Source organism: Balaenoptera acutorostrata, chromosome 2 (genome assembly GCF_949987535.1).
Source record: "Balaenoptera acutorostrata chromosome 2, mBalAcu1.1, whole genome shotgun sequence".
In the NCBI taxonomy this organism is placed as follows: Eukaryota; Metazoa; Chordata; class Mammalia; order Artiodactyla; family Balaenopteridae; genus Balaenoptera; species Balaenoptera acutorostrata.
Window position 1 is genome coordinate 45,652,315 of NC_080065.1, and position 23,303 is coordinate 45,675,617.

Here is a 23,303-nt window from a genome sequence, read left to right on the forward strand (position 1 = left end):
ACAGTCCCCATGGCTTCATATTTACCCTTTAAGGTAGGAAAGGTCTAACCCTGAAGGAAATGTGAAACAAATAAGTAACCACACCATCTCTAAAATAAAGCTATGTCTTCCAGTAATAAAATACCAAACTCTTTAGCCACATAGCAGAGACAGATAAAAAGAAAAAACCCACATCCTTTGTGTTTCATTATATATTACTAAGTCAGTACCTGAAACTAAATAGTCTTCATATGTGAGTAACAGAAGCCATGAAAATTCCTTTCCCTTTCTCTTTTCCCACTGGCATGTGTCTCCTTCTAATTCCTGGAGGTAAGACATATTTCCATATTCTTTTTAGTTTTGCTTATAAGAAAATAGAATTTTATATTGCTTTAATTTTTGTTTAATATTGTGTAAAAGGGAAAAAGAAATCACAAGTTAATTTCCAATAATTTTTCATGTTACCTTTTTTCTTTGCTATCTAAATGGCATATTGGCTTTTTAAGATGAAAACATACCCTATTTTGTCTACAGCAAAAATATGAAAGCATTAACTATATCTGGAGGTTATCATAAATTCAGGCCAGATCTACAGAGCTCAATCTTCAAGTGAAAAACCAACAAAGCCGTTAAATTGGGGATGGATAGATTACTTATTAACTGGAGGGCTCAGTCATACAGACACAACTGAGTAGTCATAGCTCTCAGATAAATCTTAAAACTTTGGTTTTCAGGAGGTATTTGTGAGTGTCTATTTCCAGCAGTGGGGGTGGTGAAGAAAGCAATAACATCAATGTAAAATAATCTAATGAACTGTGTGTGTGTCTGTGCACGTGTGTGTGTGTATGTGCACGCACGCCAACACTGCATAAAACTTACAATGAAGTATAGCAGTATTCTACGTGTTTTACATATACTCTTCTTAAGTATCATTGTTATCAGCCCATTTTATATATGAGGAAACCAAGGCACAGAGAGGCTAAGTCAATTTACTAAAGTCATCAACTAGTAAGTAGTAGGGCTGGGATTTGAACCCAGAGTTCAGGTTCTTAACCACACACTATGATATCTTATAGCTCAATGATACCTTCAGAGCTGGGATTCTTAATGTGGGATCCACGAGCTCCCTCAAGGCCATGGGTGGGCATCAAGAAGTCTGTGACTCTCCCAAAACTGTATGCATATATTTACATGCATCTGTGTGTCTGTACTATATCAGATTCTCAAATGGCTCTATATTTCGAAACTAACAAAGGTACAGAGCCACTACTTTTTTTTTTTTTGTTATCTTTTACTTTCTTTTTTTTTTTTTTCAAACATCTTTATTGAAGTATAATCGCCTTACAATAGTGTGTTAGCATCTGCTTTATAACAAAGTGAATCAGTTATACATATACAATATGTTCCCATTTCTCTTCCCTCTTGCATCTCCCTCCCTCCCACCCTCCCCATCCCACCCCTCTAGGTGGTCACAAAGCACCGAGCTGATCTCCCTGTGCTATGCGGCTGCTTCCCACTAGCTATCTATTTTACATTTGGTAGTGTATATATGTCCATGACACTCTCTTACCCTGTCACATCTCACCCCACCCCCTCCCCATATCCTCAAGTCCATTCTCTAGTAGGTCTGTGTCTTTATTCCCGTCTTGCCACTAGGTTCTTCATGGCCTTTTTTTTTTTCTTCTTTTTTTTCCCTTAGATTCCATATATATGTGTTAGCATACTGTATTTGTTTTTCTCTTTCTGACTTACTTCACTCTGTATGACAGACTCTAACTCCATCCACCTCATTACAAATACCTCCATTTCATTTCTTTTTATGGCTGAGTAATATTCCATTGTATATATGTGCCACATCTTCTTTATCCATTCATCTGTCGATGGACATTTAGGTTGCTTCCATGTCCTGGCTATTGTAAATAGAGCTGCAATGAACATTTTGGTACATGACTCTTTTTGACCTATGGTTTTCTCAGGGTATATGCCCAGTAGTGGGATTGCTGGGTCGTATGGTAGTTCTATTTGTAGTTTTTTAAGGAACCTCCATACTGTTCTCCATAGTGGCTGTATCAATTTACATTCCCACCAACAGTGCAAGAGTGTTCCCTTTCCTCCACACCCTCTCCAGCATTTATTGTTTCTAGATTTTTTGATGATGGCCATTCTGACCGGTGTGAGATGATATCTCATTGTAGTTTTGATTTGCATTTCTCTAATGATTAATGATGTTGAGCATTCTTTCATGTGTCTGTAGGCCATCTGTATATCTTCTTTGGAGAAATGTCTATTTAGATCTTCTGCCCATTTTTGGATTGGGTTGTTCGTTTTTTTGTTATTGAGCTGCATGAGCTGCTTGTAAATCTTGGAGATTAATCCTTTGTCAGTTGCTTCATTTGCAAATATTTTCTCCCATTCTGAGGGTTGTCTTTTGGTCTTGTTTATGGTTTCCTTTGCTGTGCAAAAGCTTTTCAGTTTCATTAGGTCCCATTTGTTTATTTGTGTTCTTATTTCCATTTCTCTGGGAGCTGGGTCAAAAAGAATCTTGCTGTGATGTATGTCATAGAGTGTTCTGCCTATGTTTTCCTCTAAGAGTTTGATAGTGTCTGCCCTTACACTTAGGTCTTTAATCCATTTTGAGTTTATTTTTGTGCATGGTGTCAGGGAGTGTTCTAGTTTCATACTTTTACATGTTCCTGTCCAATTTTCCCAGCACCACTTATTGAAGAGGCTGTCTTTTCTCCACTGTATATGCTTGCCTCCTTTATCAAAGATAAGTTGACCATATGTGTGTGGGTTTATCTCTGGGCTTTCTATCCTGTTCCATTGATCTATATTTCTGTTTTTGTGCCAATACCAAACTGTCTTGATTACTGAAGCTTTGTAATATAGTCTGAAGTCAGGGAGCCTGATTCCCCCAGCTCCATTTTTCGTTCTCAAGATTGCTTTGGCTATTCGGGGTCTTTTGTGTTTCCATACAAATTGTGAAATTTTTTGTTCTAGTTCTGTGAAAAATGCCAGTGGTAGTTTGATAGGGATTGCATTGAATCTGTAGATTGCTTTGGGTAGTAGAGTCATTTTCACAATGTTGATTCTTCCAATCCAGGAACATGGTATGTCTCTCCATCTATTTGTATCATCTTTAATTTCTTTCATCAGTGTCTTATAATTTTCTGCATACAGGTCTTTTGTCTCCTTAGGTAGGTTTATTCCTAGATATTTTATTCTTTTTGTTGCAATGGTAAATGGGAGTGTTTTCTTAATTTCACTTTCAGATTTTTCGTCATTAGTGTATAGAAATGCAAGAGATTTCTGTGCATTAATTTTGTATCCTGCTACTTTACCAAATTCATTGATTAGCTCTAGGAGTTTTCTGGTAGCATCTTTAGGATTCTCTATGTATAGTATCATGTCATCTGCAAACCGTGACAGCTTTACTTCTTCTTTTCCGATTTGGATTCCTTTTATTTCTTTGTCTTCTCTGATTGCTGTGGCTAACACTTCCAAAACTATGTTGAATAATAGTGGTGAGAGTGGGCAACCTTGTCTTGTTCCTGATCTTAGTGGAAATGGTTTCAGTTTTTCACCATTGAGGACAATGTTGGCTGTGGGTTTGTCATATATGGCCTTTATTATGTTGAGGAAAGTTCCCTCTATGCCTACTTTCTGCAGGGCTTTTATCATAAATGGGTGTTGAATTTTGTCGAAAGCTTTCTCTGCATCTATTGAGATGATCATATGGTTTTTCTCCTTCAATTTGTTAATATGGTGTATCACATTGATTGATTTGCGTATATTGAAGAATCCTTGCATTCCTGGGATAAACCCCACTTGATCATGGTGTATGATCCTTTTAATGTGCTGTTGGATTCTGTTTGCTAGTATTTTGTTGAGGATTTTTGCATCTATGTTCATCAGTGATATTGGCCTGTAGTTTTCTTTCTTTGTGACATCTTTGTCTGGTTTTGGTATCAGGGTGATGGTGGCCTCGTAGAATGAGTTTGGGAGTGTTCCTCCCTCTGCAATATTTTGGAAGAGTTTGAGAAGGATAGGTGTTAGCTCTTCTCTAAATGTTTGATAGAATTCGCCTGTGAAGCCATCTGGTCCTGGGCTTTTGTTTGTTGGAAGGTTTTTAATCACAGTTTCAATTTCAGTGCTTGTGATTGGTCTGTTCATATTTTCTATTTCTTCCTGGTTCAGTCTCGGCAGTTTGTGCATTTCTAAGAATCTGTCCATTTCTTCCAGGTTGTCCATTTTATTGGCATAGAGTTGCTTGTAGTAATCTCTCATGATCTTTTGTATTTCTGCAGTGTCAGTGGTTACTTCCCCTTTTTCATTTCTAATTCTATTGATCTGAGTCTTCTCCCTTTTTCTCTTGATGAGTCTGGCTAATGGTTTATCAATTTTGTTTATCTTCTCAAAGAACCAGCTTTTAGTTTCATTGATTTTTGCTATTGTTTCCTTCATTTCTTTTTCATTTATTTCTGACCTGATCTTTATAATTTCTTTCCTTCTGCTGGCTTTGGGGTTTTTTTGTTCTTCTTTCTCTAATTGCTTTAGGTGCAAGGTTAGGTTGTTTATTCGAGATGTTTCCTGTTTCTTGAGGTAGGCTTGTATTGCTATAAACTTCCCTCTTAGCACTGCTTTTGCTGTGTCCCATAGGTTTTGGGTCGTCGTGTCTCCATTGTCATTTGTTTCTAGGTATTTTTTGATTTCCCCTTTGATTTCTTCAGTAATCACTTCGTTATTAAGTAATGTATTGTGTAGCCTCCATGTGTTTGTATTTTTTACAGATCTTTTCCTGTAATTGATATCTAGTCTCATAGCGTTGTGGTCGGAAAAGATACTTGATACGATTTCAATTTTCTTAAATTTACCAAGGCTTGATTTGTGACCCAAGATATGATCTATCCTGGAGAATGTTCCATGAGCACTTGAGAAAAATGTGTATTCTGTTGTTTTTGGGTGGAATGTCCTATAAATATCAATTAAGTCCATATTGTTTAATGTATCATTTAAAGCTTGTGTTTCCTTATTTATTTTCATTTTGGATGATCTGTCCATTGGTGAAAGTGGGGTGTTAAAGTCCCCTACTATGATTGTGTTGCTGTCAATTTCCCCTTTCATGGCTGTTAGTATTTGCCTTATGTATTGAGGTGCTCCTATGTTGGGTGCATAAATATTTACAATTGTTATACCTTCCTCTTGGATCGATCCCTTGATCATTATATAGTGTCCTTCTTTGTCTCTTGTAATAGTCTTTATTTTAAAGTCTATTTTGTCTGATATGAGAATTGCTACTCCAGCTTTCTTTTGATTTCCATTTGCATGGAATATCTTTTTCCATCCCCTCACTTTCAGTCTGTATGTGTCCCTAGGTCTGAAGTGGGTCTCTTGTAGACAGCATATGTATGGGTCTTGTTTTTGTATCCATTCAGCCAGCCTGTGTCTTTTGGTGGGAGCATTTAATCCATTTACATTCAAGGTAATTATCGATATGTATGTTCCTATTCCCATTTTCTTAAATGTATTGGGTTTGTTATTGTAGGTGTTTTCCTTCTCTTGTGTTTCTTGCCTAGAGAATTTCCTTTAGCATTTGTTGTAAAGCTGGTTTGGTGGTGCTGAACTCTCTCAGCTTTTGCTTGTCTGTAAAGGTTTTAATTTCTCCATCGAATCTGAATGAGATCCTTGCTGGGTAGAGTAATCTTGGTTGTAGGTTTTTCTCCTTCATGACTTTAAGTATATCCTGCCACTCCCTTCTGGCTTGCAGAGTTTCTGCTGAGAGATCAGATGTTAACCTTATGGGGATTCCCTTGTGTGTTATTTGTTTTTTTTCCCTTGCTGCCTTTAATATGTTTTCCTTATATTTAATTTTTGACAGTTTGATTAATATGTGTCTTGGCGTGTTCCTCCTTGGGTTTATCCTGTATGGGACTCTCTGTGCTTCCAGGACTTGATTAACTATTTCCTTTCCCATATTAGGGAAGTTTTCAACTATAATCTCTTCAAAAATTTTCTCAGTCCCTTTCTTTTTCTCTTCTTCTTCTGGTACCCCTATAATTCGAATGTTGGCACGTTTAATGTTGTCCCAGAGGTCCCTGAGACTGTCCTCAGTTCTTTTCATTCTTTTTTCTTTATCCTGCTCTGTAGTAGTTATTTCCACCATTTTATCTTCCAGGTCACTTATCCTTTCTTCTGCCTCAGTTATTCTACTATTGATCCCATCTAGAGTATTTTTAATTTCATTTATTGTGTTTTTCATCATTGCTTCGTTCCTCTTTAGTTCTTCTACATCCTTGTTAAATGTTTCTTGCATTTTGTCTATTCTATTTCCAAGATTTTGGATCATCCTTACTATCATTATTCTGAATTCTTTTTCAGGTAGACTACCTATTTCCTCTTCATTTGTTAAGTCCAGTGTGTTTTGAGCCTGCTCCTTCATCTGCTGTGTGTTTTTCTGTCGTCTCATTTTGCCTATCTTACTGTGTTTGGGGTCTCCTTTTCACAGGCTGCAGGTTCGTAGTTCCCGTTGTTTTTGGTATCTGTCCCCAGTGGCTAAGGTTGGTTCAGTGGGTTGTGTAGGCTTCCTGGTGGAGGGAACTAGTGCCTGAGTTCTGGTGGATGAGGCTAGATCTTGTCTTTCTGGTGGGCACTTCCACGTCTGGTGGTGTATTTTGGGGTGCCTGTGGCCTTATTTTGATTTTAGGCAGCCTCTCTGCTAATGGATGGGGTTGTGTTCCTGTCTAGCTAGTTGTTTGGCATAGGGTGTCCAGCACTGTAGCTTGCTGGTCGTTGAGTGAAGCTGGGTCTTGATGTTGAGATGGAGATCTCTGGGAGATTTTTGCCGTTTGGTATTACGTGGAGCTGGGAGGTCTCTTGTGGACCAGTGTCCTGAAGTTGGCTCTCCCACCTCAGAGGCACGGCCCTGATGCCTGGCTGGAGCACCAAGAGCCTTTCATCCACACAGCTTTAGGCCGGAAGGCTCTGGGGTCAAGATTGCCTAGATTCAAAACTCAGTTTGGCCTTCTCTGGCTATGTGGTCTCAGGTGAATTTCATCATCTGAAGAAGGAAAACTAGGCAGAGTAGAGCTGACGCTGCGCAGCGACGGCGGAAGCTCAGAGCCACTACTTTAGGCAAACAGTGCATCACAATGGAAAGAGTATGATTTTTCATGATGTGGAACAGTATTAGAAGACTGCTTTGCTATTTATTAGTTGTGTGAACTTGGGTGAGGTAATTGCCCTGTCTAAACTTCATGTTCCTTATCTCTACATGGGAATAATAACACCCACCTTGCATTGTAGCAAACATCAGAACCAGTGTCTGAAACTAACCGGTGCCTGGTAAATCACAGACGCTTTCATTATTATTGCTACTATATTGTTGAGTTTTTTTCTTTGAATTTAATATAACTTACCAAACCATCATTCCAAATAATAATCTCGCCATGGAACACTGAGATTTTTAAGGTCAATAACAGTGTCCAACCCAAGACTGAGACAATGCAGCCTGTAATAGGAAGTGAACAGACTAGTAATGGCAGAAACAGGAGAATGGGGTTTCTCCCCAATCTGCTCTTACTGTGTGATGTTAAGTCTTTAATCTTTTTGCTTTTTGAGCTTTAAGAAAAGAGACTCTATTGCCTGACATTTTCTACCTCCCAGGGATAGGAAGGAGACAGACATTATGTTAAAGGTGCTTTGCATTCTTGAGGAAGAGAAGATTGTTTAAGTTCAAGATACTATTATACAGAGCTGCCATGGAAAATTTTAAAAACTCTGTGCCACCTGGACTGCTTTGATCTTCTCTCCCTGACACAGAGTGCACGTCTATGTACTCGATCTGGATCTATTCATTATATCAGAACTTTTCAGAGGGAAGCATGACTTGGTAAGATAGGATTTCACTCTGGATCACTCTTTTAGTGTTTCCAGTATCCTGTGAGGGAATTATAGGAGGAAAAGAAGTGCCACCTCACACAAGACGCTACATGGCTCTAATCAAAGGGCTGAAAGTCTGTGCAGGGGCTTTGATCAAAGAAAACTGGGTGTTGACAGCTGCTCACTGTGACCTGTAAGTAACTCTGAGCTCCTCTCATTCTCAGGCAGTTTGGGGGGTGGGGGGGGGGTGGGGACAGGGGCTGTGAAAATGAAGTCCAAAACCAAAATTAGGTAGAGATGGAGAAGAAAGTGCACAAGCACAGTCACTGATACGGACTATTATTACGTTTACCTCTATAAGCAAAGGCCAGATCCTATAGAATAAAATTGAAATGCATGACCATTTTCTCATATTATTTAAATTTTTTTTTCACTATAAATAACAATATTATCAACATTTTGAAAAACAAAATGGTGAGAAATAGCACTCATAATCTTATCAACTTCACACAATCACTGTTAATATTTTGCTATATTTTGTTGCAAGCTTTTTCCATAAGTATATTTTACACAGTTGAGCAAGTTAAGTGTTCTCTATGATAACAAGCAATTTACTTACTGTTATATAATTAGTTTTGTCCCATGTTGCTACATATTAGATTGAACCATAAGAAATTACTGATATTTAACTGTTTGACTTTACAAAATAGCCATTTCCTATGGTTCAAACTAATGTTTTTCTTAATTGTGATTTGAAAGTCAAAATAATGTTTATCACAAGGATATGCTGCTGTTTTCTTTATCAGTACCTCTTGTTGGTACCTACTATTTCCCTGCTCACTTTTGCATAAATTGCATGAATAAAAAAAGAGACTTAAAAACTAGCTTCCCACAAAGAAGATCAAAACAGATCTGCATTATGTTGTTGTATCAAATGAGAATTTATCAAGTAGGAAATTCAGCACAATGTACACTGTGAAGATCACCACTGGCACTCTTGATTAACAGACCCACTTGGTGCAAAGTCTGTCCGGCAAATCAAGAAATGCTTGTGCCCACCTCTCCCAGATAGCTATCATTAGGTTCACAAACTAGACTTAGGGGCTAGCAGTTTATTTGCTCGTGTGTGTGTGTGTATTTAGGTTCAGCTTTAAAATTTCACTATAAAGTCGATTCATTTCTTCAGTCCTACCTATTAAAAGCCTGACTTTTTTCCATCTTTGTCATCTTTGAAGACTTAAGCAAGGTACACTGTCTCCCTGAAACACAGAAAAGCAAACCCACTACCCCTGCTCTCACTCTTAGGTTTAGTCTCTAGTTCTTGGGTTGAGTCTCTTCCATTAGGTGTTGATTCCACAAATCCAAGGCAGATGGAGAAACTGGCAGCTCCTCTTCCTGCAGCAGTCCTCTTTGGTCTGCACCCAAGCATACCTCTCCAGGCCTTGCCAACCCAACGCTCTTGCCTCTGCCAAAAGACCTGGGATTTCTCTCCTGTTGCTTCTTCCTTGAAAAGATGTGAAGCTGAAGCACCTAAGATAACACATGTCTTGGGAGTTTTAGGTAAAAATAACTAAAACACCAAAAGAAAAAACCTCATAAATTCCCCCCTGCCTTGCTGTGTTTGTTTATAAATAGGAAACCATCTGAAATAACTGGTCAGATTTAATAAATTAAGTTCATGCTTAATTTCATCTATTCTCTCACATAAATGATACATTGTCCTTGTTTTTTTCCAGGAAGGGCAATCCTCGAGTTATTCTTGGGGCCCACTCTACCTCCCATAAAGAGAAATATGATCAAGTATTTTCCATTAAAAAGGCAATTCCCCATCCATGCTTCAATCCACAGACATTTGAAGGGGATCTTCAACTCCTTCAGGTAAATATGGGGTTTTTTTTCAATAACTATTTTGAAATTGCTGAATTTTGAAATTTGGTCAGTTTAACCTGAAACTAGTTTTTACACACTGGCCTCATAGCCAGTGGTTGGCTAATGCCAGGATGTAGGGGTAAGAAGGACAGCTGGGACCCAGCGCAATTGTACAGATGTTCACCCTCTTGGAATTCAGTTCAATTTAACAGATATTGACAGAAGTCCTACTGTGATAAGACCTGTCAATCCAAAGTGGTAATGCCACCAGCAACTCAACTGCAGTCAAACCAAGTTGCATTTATTGATTCTTGCTCAGCAAGGGAGACTGTACACCATGAGGAACCACGGGGTGGCTCAGTAAGAGAGTGTTAGATGGGGCTTATCCTAGGATTTGGGCTTGTGTCAGATGAGGGGGAGGGGTCTAGGAAGTAGGAGTTTGCTCTGAACTGACTGTTGTCAGGAAGTGGGGTAATTCTATGACTGAGTATCTCAGTGAATCTTACTTATCTAGGAGGCTAAATCTGTGATTGATAAGAAGCAGCAATCACTCATTTTAGCCGATGGGGGCGCTTGGTCATTTTTGTGGTGGGCACAATGACCTTGTTTTTGCCTGTACTCAAACGTGACTGCAGAGCGGCCTAGGTTTTGCTCCCTTCTTGAGGCTCACCTTGTCTGATATTGGTGCTCTATGACAAGTGTTCGTGATCAACAGGAAAAATCGTGGCCCAGCTGTGAGTGTCAGTAAGCTTTTCTCTTCCTCATAAGGTAAATAGGTTCTGTTCTCAAAGTGTTCACAGTCTAGTGGGAGAGACAGACAAATATATCAACAGCTCTGATCTGGTGGTATGTGACTCATCCGTGATGGAGATGACTAAGAAGGGGACTCTACGGGAGCACATGGTGTGTCCAGGTGGTCAGGGAAGCTTTCTTAGAGAAGGTGCAGGAGTTAGTAGGAAAGAAGGAGGAAAGGGCCTTTCAGGCAGGAAGAGCAGTGTGTATAAGAGGAGTCTTTCTGGAAAATGCATTTGGAAGAAGAAGGGAAGAAAGGGAAGTTATCATGAGATTTGAGAAAGAGGGGACCCAGATATTGTGAACCACGGGAAGAAGTTTGAACTTTATGGGGAAGGAGATGGGAAAGTGTGTTAAGCTGGGCAGTGACATGATCAGACTTGTTTTTAGAAGGATTATCTGGCTGCTGTGCAAAAAGTATAATAGAAAAGGCAGAACTGGAAGGCAGAGTGTGAGCTGAGGTTCACACTTGTCCCAAGGGGCTTGATGAGGAACTTCCCTAGCAGGAGTCAAGAGGATGCTCAGGGGATCCACACACCCTCATCAGGAGGAGTAAAGAGAGGGTCCTAGAGTGCCATGTGTTTCCGGCAAACTCCCCACATTCCCTGCTCCCCAATACTTATCAGTGACCCGCATACTATCTGCCTTGAGACTCTCAGGCTGGGCCTCTCTCTCAGGTCACCCCTCCTCCCCTATACTCTAATCCCCTCCAGTCCCCCTCCCTGGGCAGGGAAAGGCAATTCCCTCCCCTGCCCAGTAGAGGGCACTCCCTGGCCTACTTCCCTCCTGCGTTTGTCTCCACAGCACGCACTTCTGATGTACTTTAGTTTGTTTGTCTGCCCCCCTCGCTGGAATGTAAGCTTCAAAGAACAGATATTTTTGTCTTTTTATTTGTATGCCCTATATCAGGTAGTATAGTTCCTAGTACATAGTAGGCCCTCCATAAATATTTCCTGAATAATTTTGGATAAGGGATGGAATTAAGCCAGACAGTGGCAAAGGTCATCAAGAGAAGAGATTCTGCGCTCAGGTTTCAAGAAAGTGGTAGCAGTTGTCAAGTCTCCTTCAGGAACTAAAAATCTTTCCTTTACAATAGTGTGGGGTGAGTAGGGGGTGCGAGGGGTTCTTGGTCTTGAAGTAGAGTCAGGAAACTCCCTCTCACCTCTGACACTGTGGTCAGTGGGGTGATGTTGCTAGAGAACTCACAAAGAGGGTGTGAGAACCTCCTTGTGGTTAACTTTCCACGGTTAAAACCTCCCGATGTGCTCATCACTGCTGTGTGTGTCTGACCCCAGGAGAGCTACTTACAAACATATGCACCCCGACTCCAATTCCGATCCATTCATTCAGACCTGAAGTCCTTTCTGGGGGTTCTCCTGTCTCCTTGTCCATCCAACCAGACAACAAGCATGAAGGCTGTGAGAAAGCATGAGTAGGAGAGAAGCAGAGACGTTGCGTGTAGGCATTTGAAGTCATGTTCTATGGAGAGATTTTAGACTATGGCCATCTCACTTTCAAAGTGCTAGCAGGGTAAGGGTTGGGCACACCAGCAACTCAGAGTGGGCACTGAGGAAGTGGGGACTGTCTAATGTCAGGAAGTGGGGTCTGAAAGCAATGCAATGATAGGAATGTGACAGTGGCCTTTGCTGCTGTGCTCCTATGTTTTTAGAAGGTCTGTAATACCAGGACTCCCTACAGCTTGAGGCAAGAAGAAAAGAAAGAAGTAGAATTATCTTCCTCTACCCTCTACTCAACCTTGATCACACTCCCTGCTCTCCTTGCCTTGACTTTTCAGAAAGAGAGAAAGCAAGGTGGTGAGCCAAGAAGAGAGCTTAGTGAATCAAAGAAAAGGTCAGAGTGTGGGTGAGCCCTCAAAGGCAGTTAGGCTGGTTTGCACTTGCTCAGAAGCGGGGAAGCCACATTTCCACTAAAGCGGAAAATGAGGACACCGGCCCCTTTCCCACCCCGCCCCACTGCACCTGGAGCCCTGGCTTCCTTCCATTGGTCTCAATACCAGTCAGTTCACAAACCTAAGACCACCTGAATAAAATAATGATTGCATTCTCCAGTACAGCTTTTCAACCCCGGAACTGTCAGTCACTGCCAACATAATTTCATCACTGCTGACAGGTCAGCTGGACTGAAGTTTATCTAGACTAGCCTAGCAAAACATGCATGAAAAGGTGTGCTGTGACTTTTAAAAAATCAATAACTGATGGTCAATTAGGTTGGAACAGGACTATGGCCATGTCCTTCTTAAGAACATGCTAAATAAGCAAGATATCTATTGCAGTCAGAGCTGTGTTCTGGGTTTGGTTACTGTTGTCCTTCCCTAAAACTGCATCTCCTGTCTCTTTTCTAGCTGGATGGTAAAGCAACTATGACCAAAGCTGTAGGAATACTTCAGCTACCAAAAAGAGGAGACGATGTCAAACCCCACACCAAGTGTCATGTGGCAGGATGGGGAAGCACCAAAAAAGACTTGTGCAAAATTTCAAGTGCCTTGAGAGAAGCCAACATTACTGTGATAGATAGGAAAATATGCAATGATGCCCGGCACTATAATTTTAATCCAGTTATTGATCTCAGTATGATCTGTGCTGGTGGTAGAAAAGGTGAAGATGATTCATGTGAAGTAAGTAAATTAAAAATGTTAACCGTTTGGGGGCTATAGGAAATCAGGTTAAATAGAGTGCCTAGGAACAAGAGGGCGGACTATCATTATTACTTTTTATGTGTGAGGCCTGCAAGAACGTCAGCTTGACACTGGGCTGGTGTGTGCTCCTTTGTCTCAAGGGAAACCTTCTGCCCAGGGAAACTTCTCTCGTTCCTAATAATCAGGATCCCACTTAACCACCGCTTATGGGTGCTGTTCAGCCCTCTCAAAACTGATCACGACAGCTGGCATTTATCAGATGGCAGGAACTATATCAAGTTCTATACTCTATGCCACTTGATCCTCAAATAGCCCCATGGGATAGACACTATTATTACCAACTCTATTTTACAGTTAGGGAAATTAAGGCTTAGAAAGTTACTTCCCCAAGTTAGATAACTCGGCTGTCAGTGGGGTGGACCTGGACTTGGACTGGGGCCATCTGACTCCCACCTCCTGCGTTTTTCTGCCTCTCCATGTGCTTGACTATGGTTTGGTCCTATTTGGAACTCATGATCCAGAAGTGCTTTGCAAGGTCAGAGAGAATATGAAATGAGGGCTGATGAAAACTGGAAAAGATCCCTAAAAATTTTTTGAACTATCACAAATACTCCTTGGTCTGAGACGGCTTAACCTGTGTCCTCCTTTAGTGCAGGGAGTGGATCAGATCCCATCTCATGCCTTCAGGCAGCCCCTACATTCAGTTTCTTCCCCTAATATCTGCTGACCAAGAAAAGGGGATACAGGTCAACTGAAGGAGACAATTATTTTTCACAATTATTTTAAAGGCTTCCTTTGTTATTCTTTCTTTGTTTTACTGATGAAAATGAGTTTGTACATCTTCTCCAGAATTGCCTTTTTCAAAATGAAAATGATTGGAAAATATAAACAGATCTGTGTTAATTGATGCTGAGGGCAGACAATTAATAAAAAGAGATATAAAATTAGCCTTTAAAAAGGAAAGAGAGAAACAATGTATGAGCGAATGAGTGAATAAATGAATGACTAAAAAGGTAAGTAAATATCTTTGGAAAGCACTTCTGTTTAAAACATATGACTTCCTTTTCCAGGGGGATTCTGGAAGTCCTCTGATACGTGATAACGTTTTCAGAGGTGTCACTTCCTTTGGCAAGTGTGGTAACCCCCAGAAGCCTGGCATCTACATTCTCCTTACCAAAAGATACCTCAACTGGATAAAGGAAACCATTGCAGGAGCCATATAACATTTCTTCTTCAAAGTAGAAAATTGAGGTAACCAAGTAAAGGGGGTTTTAACTTGACCTATCTGAAGAAACACCTCACAACCCTCTTAACCCCATGTACAAATGACAGCCTGTCTGAAATAAAATCAGCAATGAAAGAAATAACCTCCTGCCTTCACTCTTCCACGATTAGTGAAGACTGATTCATCACATGTTCTCTATCCATGGCAAGAAATGTCCCTTGAGAAAAAGTTCCCCAGTTCAGTGATTCTCTGTTTTATTCAGAATTTGAGGACTGTCACTTTTGTGTCCATCCTTAAAAGGAAGTCAATCTCAGGGAAATTTAGAATATTCTTCTTTCTTCCAAATGAAACTCCAAAATATTTGTGGCCTTAGGAATTTAGAGCCTGATATTCTATTCCATGTTGGAATAAGGACAGAGATAAAGAGGGATTTTTCACTTCTTACTCTATGCTTCCATATAGTTTAACTTTTTACAAAAATTCTAATTATAAATACAGTGGGAAAGATGCAATGTGTGTTTTAGATAGTTGGAAAATTTGGAATTTGAGGTTAGAGATAGTTCAGGGCAATTGTATCATTTATCAATTACAAGTAGACTAAAATTTCATAGACCAATAGGCCACTGTCCAACCAGTATCTTGATATGTATTTTGCCTTAGCTAATCAATTTATATATGCAAGTACTAAGCTTCATTCTATGTTATTCTTTTCTGGGGGGAGTATAATTGCTTTACAATGTTGTGTTAGTTTCTGCTGTACAACAAAGTGAATCAGCTGTATGTATACATATATCCCCTCCTTCTTGAGCCTCCCTTCCACCACCCTGATCCCACCCCTCTTGGTCATCACAGAGCGCCAAGCTGAGCTCCCTGTGCTATGCGGCTGCTTCCCACTAGCTATCTATTTTACACATGGCAGGGTATATATGTCAATGCCACTCTCACAGTTCGTCCCAGCCTCCCTATCCCCACTATGTCCACATGTCCATTCTCTACGTCTGCGTCTAGTTCTATGTTATTCTTAATAGACTGTGATATGTAATAAAGGAAAGTGGATTTTTATCACCTACCATTTGTATCTCATCTTTTTGTTGTGTTTTTCTCCACAGGGTTGATTTATAATAAACTCATTCTCTAATAATCCTGGGTGATTTATCCAATTTCATTCCTCAAACATTTCCTGAGGACCCACCATGTACCAGGCATTACGTCCAGATTTATAAATACTAAGACATGACCACTGCCCGCAAAATATTTGAAGTCTAGTAGAAAACAAGGAGAAATCCATAAATAAGAGGACATCTGCTTCAGGTTCTGAAGAACACATAACAGAGTAAGGCTGTCTACTGTGTTGGGAAGGTGATGGGGGAAAAGATAAATAATATTTCACACTCCCAGCAGACCTCACAATTAGCCCTCAGAGCCTTCCTGCTGAGATCTGCCCTGTATTTAGACAGACCAATGAAAATTTCAGATTCCTGACTAGAATGCCACAGACATCACAACAGCCTGGTGGAAAGAATCACTGGTTCACAAGTCAGACACCAATTCCATCACTGGATAGTATAAGACCTTGAGCAGGGAATTAGTCTGTGCCTCCATTTTCACATCTGTAAACAGTAACATAAAAGGGTCTAATGGGAGGTGCCCCCAAAAATCCGAAGTTGAGTGGTCCCGTCCTCCTAGTTCACACCTCCTAGGATGGCTGTCATCAAAAAACAGACAATAACAAGGTTGGCGAGGATGTAGAGAAACCCTCATACAACACTGACGGGAATGTGAAATGGCACAGACACTGTGGAAAAGTTTGGCTGTTCCTCAAAAGGTTAGACATAGTGTCAACATATGACCCAGCAATCCCACTCCTGGGCACATGTGAAAATCCATGTCCTCACAAAAGCTTGTATATGAATGTTTATAGCAACACCGTTCGTAATAACCAAAAAGTAGAAACAACCCAAAGTCTACAACTAATGAACAGATAAACAAAATGTGGTATGTCCATACAATGCAATATTATTCAGCCATAAAAGGAAATGAAGTACTGATACATGATATCATGTATGAACATGGCTGAACACAGCTAAAGCTTGAAAACACTATTCTAAGTGAAAGAAGGCAGATAGAAAAGGCCACATGTATGATTCCATTTATAAGAAACGTCCAGAATAAGCAAATTTATTGACAGAAAGTAGATAGGTATTTGCCAAGGGGTAGAAGGAAGTGGGGGACAGGGAGTGGCTGCTAATGGTTATGGGGTTTCCTTTTTTGGAGTGATGAAAATCTTTGGGAATTAGATTATGGTTATGGGTGCACAACCTTGTGCAGATACTAAAAACCATTGGATTGTATACTTTAAAATGGCCGGGTTTATGCTATGTGAATTATATCTCAATTTAAAAAAAATAGCTGTCTGTCTTCTAAGACTGAAACTAGAAGCAGCAACTTTCAATGGGTGCACAGGGGTTACCCAAGCATCCCACCCAAAGGGAGGAGTTGTCAAGAGCCCACTAAATAGACTTGAGAAGAACAAGTCATACAGTATCTCCAAAGGGCATCCTAGAGATTGAGAAATAGCTGAAGAAAGCTATTCTGTAATCTAATCCTCTCTGTTATCACCAGTATGTCTAAGGAAAAGAGACAGGAGGGACAGACCACTTTCTGAAAAAGGAGAGATAACGAAGAATCATTTGTCAGTGTTTGTTTACGGTATGCTGATTCTGGAGACCTGATGTCAGCTCCTTTGAGAGAGACAGCACTAGATCAGCAAGGCGAAAGTCTTACTGGAAGGAAATGTGATTTCAGATTCGGGGTAGGAGTTAGAGGAGTTATAAAATCCTATCTAACCAAGCAATCTTCAGCCTTCAAGCTGATGTGCCTTGCGAGGAGAGAAGACGTGCCCAGAGCAAGTGAAAAAATGCCGTTCTTCTGTCACACGATAGTGTGCTGAATCTGCTCTCCATTTTAAACATTACTCTCCTCCAAGTTTGGGTACGTGGGTTAGACCTCCAAAGAGCAAACTACAACATGGATTTTCAGGAGTGCCTCTCACCAACTCAAAGACATCAGCTCCAGCAATTCTGCATCCCTCCCCACCCCGCCACCTCATCCTCAATTTTTTCCATTTCCTTAAGCATATAAGCATGCTTCTACCCTCCCCAGCTTAAAAAAAGAAAACAAGACTCCTTCTCCAGGCATTTCCCCATTTCTCTGTTTTGCTCTATGTCAAAACTCCTCAAATGGGATGTCTATACTCTAATTTCTCTCCTTCCATTCTCTCTGAAACTGCAATATGGCTTTTGCCCCACACTCTACAGAAAAGGCTCATCAAGGGCTTCATTTTGTTAAACCCAATGGTCAGTTTTCAGTCCCCTTTTACTTGCCTTCCCAGCAGGATTTGACACAGTGGAGCTCTTCCTCCTCTTTGAAGTGCTCTCTTCACTTGGTTTCCAGCACGCCACCCTCTCCTGGCCCTCCTCCTACATCGCAGGTCCCTCCTCCTCGGTCCCCATTGCTGGACCTCCTCTTCTCTTCTACCTCTTCATGCTGGGTGACCCGCAGCTAAATCCCGGGACTTTTCTTCTCCATCCTCACTCCCTCTCCCATGGCATTTAGGCTCTATGACTCTGGAGACGGTGCGCCATCTACACGCTGATAATTCCTAATCTGTCTTTAGCGCAGACATCTCCCTAACTCCAGGCTGCTAGAGACAGCTGCCTCACTCTAAAGCTCCACTTGGGTGTCTAGCAGACGTCTGAAGCGCAACCTGTCTGGAGCAGACCTCATATCTTCCCTTCCAAACCTGCGTCAACTCTAGACTTCCCCGTTATTTCATGGCAGCTCCATCCTCCATCCTCCCCGCTGCTCAGACCAAAAATTCTGGAGTCTTTTTGACTCTTCTCTTTTTCTTTCACTGCACAACCATTCTGCAAGGGAATATTACCTGCCCTACCTTCAAAATATATCCAGAATCCGACTATATCTTGTGACCTCTGCTGCTACCTGCTGGGTCCAGCCCACCATCCTCTCCGTCCTAAATCACTGCAATCACCTCCTAACCTTCCCATTTCCTCCCTTGCCCCCATTCAGTCTGCTCCCTGCACGGCACCCAAAGTAATCTTGTTCAGACACTTCAGCTCATGTCTCTCCCCTGCTCAAAACCCAGCAATGGCTCCTGTTTCTCTTGGGGTCAAGGTCCCATGAGGCCCTCACAGTTTTGTCTCCAGCATTCCCCTGACTTCATTTCCTTCTGTGCTCCCCTCACTCTCTTCTCTCGAGCCATGCTGGCCTTCCTGCTCTTCCTCATACTCACCAGGAACCCACTTAGGGCTTTCCCCCTATTCCTGGAAAGTTCCCCCCGATATCTTCATGACTAGCACCCTACCATCCTCCAAATCTTTGCTAAAGTGTCACCTTTTCAACACACCTTCCTAAATTTCCCTGCTTAAAATCGCATTGCACACACATCCAATTCATGCTCCCTCCCCCTTACCCTGATCTGTATTTATATAGTTGGCCCTTGAACAACAGCAAGGGTTAGGGGCACTGACCCTCTGGACAGCCGAAAATCCATGTTTAACTTTATAGTTGGCCCTCCATATCCACGGTTCTGAATCTGCGGATTGAACCAACCTAGGATCAAGTAGCACTGTAGTGCTTATTTAGTGGGAAAAAAAAAATCTATGTATAAGTGGACGCTCGAAGTTTAAACCCATGTTGTTCAAAGTACAGTGCCTGGAAGGCACACCCAGCAACCTCCACTCACTGAAACCCAGCGTGCATAAAGTCCATGCTGAAAGAACCCCAAGTGATCAAAACAGTGGTTTCAGAAACCCACACCCTGGCCTTGTATATTCACTGACTGTTGAGCTTAGAAGGGCCCCAAAGAGCACTTAGTTCAACTCTCTCCCTCACTGTGTAGAGAAGGATGCCAAAGTCTGGAGCAGTTCAGAAGCCTTACTTACAAGAAAATACTCTCTGAAATGTCAGTTTTCCTGCTCCTTCCCTCTCCAAGTCTAAATTATCTCTTCTTTAAAATATGTAGAAATAGACATTTCTGTGTATCCAATGAGACAATTCCAAATATTGAATGCTTGTTACCTACAAGGCACTCAGCCCTGAGCAATCTCCCCCACTGAGAACACTGAGACAACTTGTACAGAAAGAACTGTAATTTCTCTAAGCAGAAACCCAGCTACAGAAGCGATTCGTCTGCAGCCCTGACTGGCAGAGTAAGAAGAGCAGTGAACCTGGGACAGAGGTCCTCATCTTCACTCTGCCTCCGACTCACCCCAGGACCCCATAAACCATTCAAGCTCTCTGGGCCTTGGTTTCCTCAATCTGTCATGGGCGGAGTGGACAAGAACATCACCCTGTTCCAAAAGTGTGTAAATAAAATATCCTCTAACAGAGGCCTTTTCACAGACATTGAGAACAGATCTGAACTTACCACGGTGTACAAGGCCCTGCTCGAGCTGGAGTCTCTGCCTCACTCACTCCACTCTGGCTGTGCCAATATTCTTCTCTCAGTTCCACACACACACACACACACAACACACATGCACCAGGCTTTGTGCCCACCCACCTGCCCTCACACACACACTCTCACATACATCCCCATCCCCACAGGCACTCACATTCACACCTGCACACACACTCACTCCCCACAAACTAGGTTTTCTCAGGTTGGCACCCTTTCATCCGGCAGGTCTGGGCTTTAATGTCAGCTGCTCATCTTCTCTGAGACAGACCGTCCCTTAGTAGTCTCCATTTTGGCACCCAATTTTTTTCTTTTATGTTACTTACAACAATCTAAAATCATTTCACATGTTTATAAATTTCTTCCTTAGTAGACTCTATGCTCCATAATGGCAAAGATTAAATCTGTTTTATTCACCTTTGCTTCTTATCCCCAGCATTTAGCACTGTGTCTGGCACCTGAGAGGCATTCAATAAATATTTATGTGATGTATCAATCAATATGATTCCAGACCTTTTCCCCAATAGCTGATTCACTCCTCTATGACCATGGAAAGAGGACAGCAAATTCAAATACAAATGCATGTAACAGCATGCATTGCTCTCTTGAAAAATATCGATTCATTGAGTTATGTAGATTTTCCAAATGTTGACACATTCATTACACAGTATTTTTTAAAATACATTTGTTAATATCACTACCACCTCATTGGGAAAGTCCTTAAGTGTTTGGAAGATGTCAAGCTCATGATAGCAGACACAGGTGTTCCCAAAATTCTAATTTTCACTTGAAAGCTCTAATTTTATCATTAGCAACACATTGCCCATTGTTTTCTCTAAAGTGACAGGCTCACTTCATTCATGTTTGAGAAAATGTCTGTCAAATACCCAAGTCTGAATAATCATATTTTGTCTGTTAGCATGCTTTCGAATAAAAATAGTATTCCATGAAAGAGACAGGTAAGTTCACAACTCAACCAACTGCACCAGTGCTTTTCCCCAAAGCAACCATCGTACTTTAATGTGTAACCAACGTGCTTCATGCATATTTTGTACAGTTCCCACATCACAGAGAATATTAAAGAGACATTTACTACAGGGTAAAGATGTGTTAAATTTTTTTTTTAATTTTCCTGTTTCTACTGTCTCATCAAAGACATTCTTTTTTTTTTTAATTTTTATTGAAGTATGGTTGCTTTACAATGTTGTGTTAGCCTCCACTGCACAACAAAGTGAATCAGCCATACACATGCAGATATCCCCTCCCTTTTGGACTTCCCTCCCATTTAGGTTACCACAGTGCATTAGGTAGCCTTCCCTATGCTATACAGTATGTTCTCATCAGTTGTCAAAGAAATTCTTAGTTGAAACTGGTTTTCTCTTCTGACAGTGTCTGACAATGAAGAATACAGTGACTACTAGTACAGTTTGGTTCTACTGCACTGATTTGTGCTAAGGCACCAGCAGTTTTATCCATCCTTCCCTTTGTGACATCAGTGAAAATGTCAACACAGATGAGAAAGCAACACCTTAGTATTATTATGAAAATAATTTTAACCTTGCAGACCCCTGAAAAGGTTTCAGGAACCCCTAGGGGTTCACCAACCACACTTTGAGAACTACTGGCTTACAATATTGCAATGGTTCATTCACATCTGGAATAAATTAAAATTTTTCCCAAGAATGTAAATAAACAGCCTTAATACACAATTTTTAGAGTTTATACTTTATAGTCAAAACATCTTGAAAAAGATGGTTAGAACAAACAAAGTTAGTGGGAAAGTTAGTGGACACACACCTTTCAATTTCAAAACTTTCTACAAAGCCTCAGTAATCAAGATAGTGTGGCACTGGCATAAGGACATATGCCAATACTGTACTGACATAAGGACAGATAATGTTATAAATTGAGGGTCCAGAAATAAACTCTAACGTTTATGTCAAACTGATTTTTGACAAAGGGATCAAGACAATTCCTTGGGAAAGAATAGTCTTTTTAAGAAATAATTCTGGGGCTTCCCTGGTGGCGCACTGGTTGAGAATCTGCCTGCTAATGCAGGGCACACGGATTCGAGCCCTGGTCTGGGAGGATCCCACATGCCGCAGAGCAACTAGGCCCGTGAGCCACAACTACTGAGCCTGCGCATCTGGAGCCTGTGCTCCGCAACAAGAGAGGCCACGATAGTGAGAGGCCCGTGCACTGCGATGAAGAGTGGCCTCCGCTTGCCGCAACTAGAGAAAGCCCTCGCACAGAAACGAAGACCCAAGACAGCCATAAATAAATAAATAAATAAATAAATAAATAAATAAATAATTCTGGGACAAATGAATATCCACATGCAAGAGAATGAAGTTGGACCCCTACCTCAAACCACACACAAAAATTAATTTGAACCAGACAAAATTTTAATTAAAAAGGTGACCTAAATGTAAGAACTAAAACTATAACAATCTTAGAAGAAAATCTAAGAGTAAATCTCTGTGATCTTGGGTTAGTCAGTGATTTTTCAGATGTGAAACTAAAGGCACAAGTGATAAGAGAGATGGATTAAGTTGGACTTCATCAAAAGTTAAAACTTTTGTGCTTCCAAAAGACACCATCAAGAGAAATAAAAGACCACCCCCAGACCGGGAGAAAATATTTGGAAATCATTTATTTTTTAAGGGACTCATATCCAGAACATATAAAGAACACTTACAATTCAACAATAAAAAGACAAATAAGTCAGTCAAAAAACAAGCAACATTTTTGAATAGCCATTTCTCCAAATAAGATATACGAATAGCTAGGAAGCACATGAAAAGAAACTCAACATTAGTCATTAGTCATTACAGAAATGCAAATCAAAACCACAATAAGAAACTGCTTCACACCCACTAGAATAGCAATTATAAAAAATAATACTAATAGCAAGTACCGGCAATAATTTAGAAACCTGGAACCTTCATTGTTGATGGGAATGTAAAATGATGCAGCCACTTGGAAAATAGTTTAGAAGTTCCTCAAGATGTTAAACATAGCTACAATATGACCCAGTAATCCTGCTCCTAGGTTTATGCCCACACCCCAAATGAAAACGTATGTCCACACAAAAATTTGTACATAAATGTTCATAGCAGCATTAGTCATAATAGGTAAAAAGTAGAAACAACTCAAATGTATATCAGCTGCTGAAATGGTAAATAAAATGTGATATTTCCATATGATGGAATATTATTTGGCAATAAAAAGGAATAAAACACTAATACATGCTACAGTATGGATGAACCTCAAAAGCATTATGCTAAGTGAAAGAAGTCATTCACAAAAGACCACATATTATACGATTCCATTTATATGAAATGTCCAAAATAGGCAAATATAAGGAGACAGAAAGTAGATTAGAGGTTGTCTAGGGCAGGGGAGTGGGGGAAGGAGGGTAATGC

The 23,303-nt window shown here is 40.7% G+C and overlaps 1 protein-coding gene across 1 annotated transcript; it reads left to right on the forward strand.

Annotated features, from left to right (window-relative positions):
- The first annotated feature begins 248 nt into the window (after positions 1-248).
- On the forward strand, positions 249-14,397 carry GZMA (granzyme A). Its single transcript, XM_007195587.2, has 5 exons — positions 249-309; positions 7,903-8,050; positions 9,594-9,735; positions 12,881-13,153; positions 14,245-14,397. The coding sequence occupies exons 1-5, from the start codon at positions 249-251 to the stop codon at positions 14,395-14,397; spliced, it is 777 nt and encodes a 258-aa protein (XP_007195649.2).
- The last annotated feature ends 8,906 nt before the right edge of the window (positions 14,398-23,303 follow it).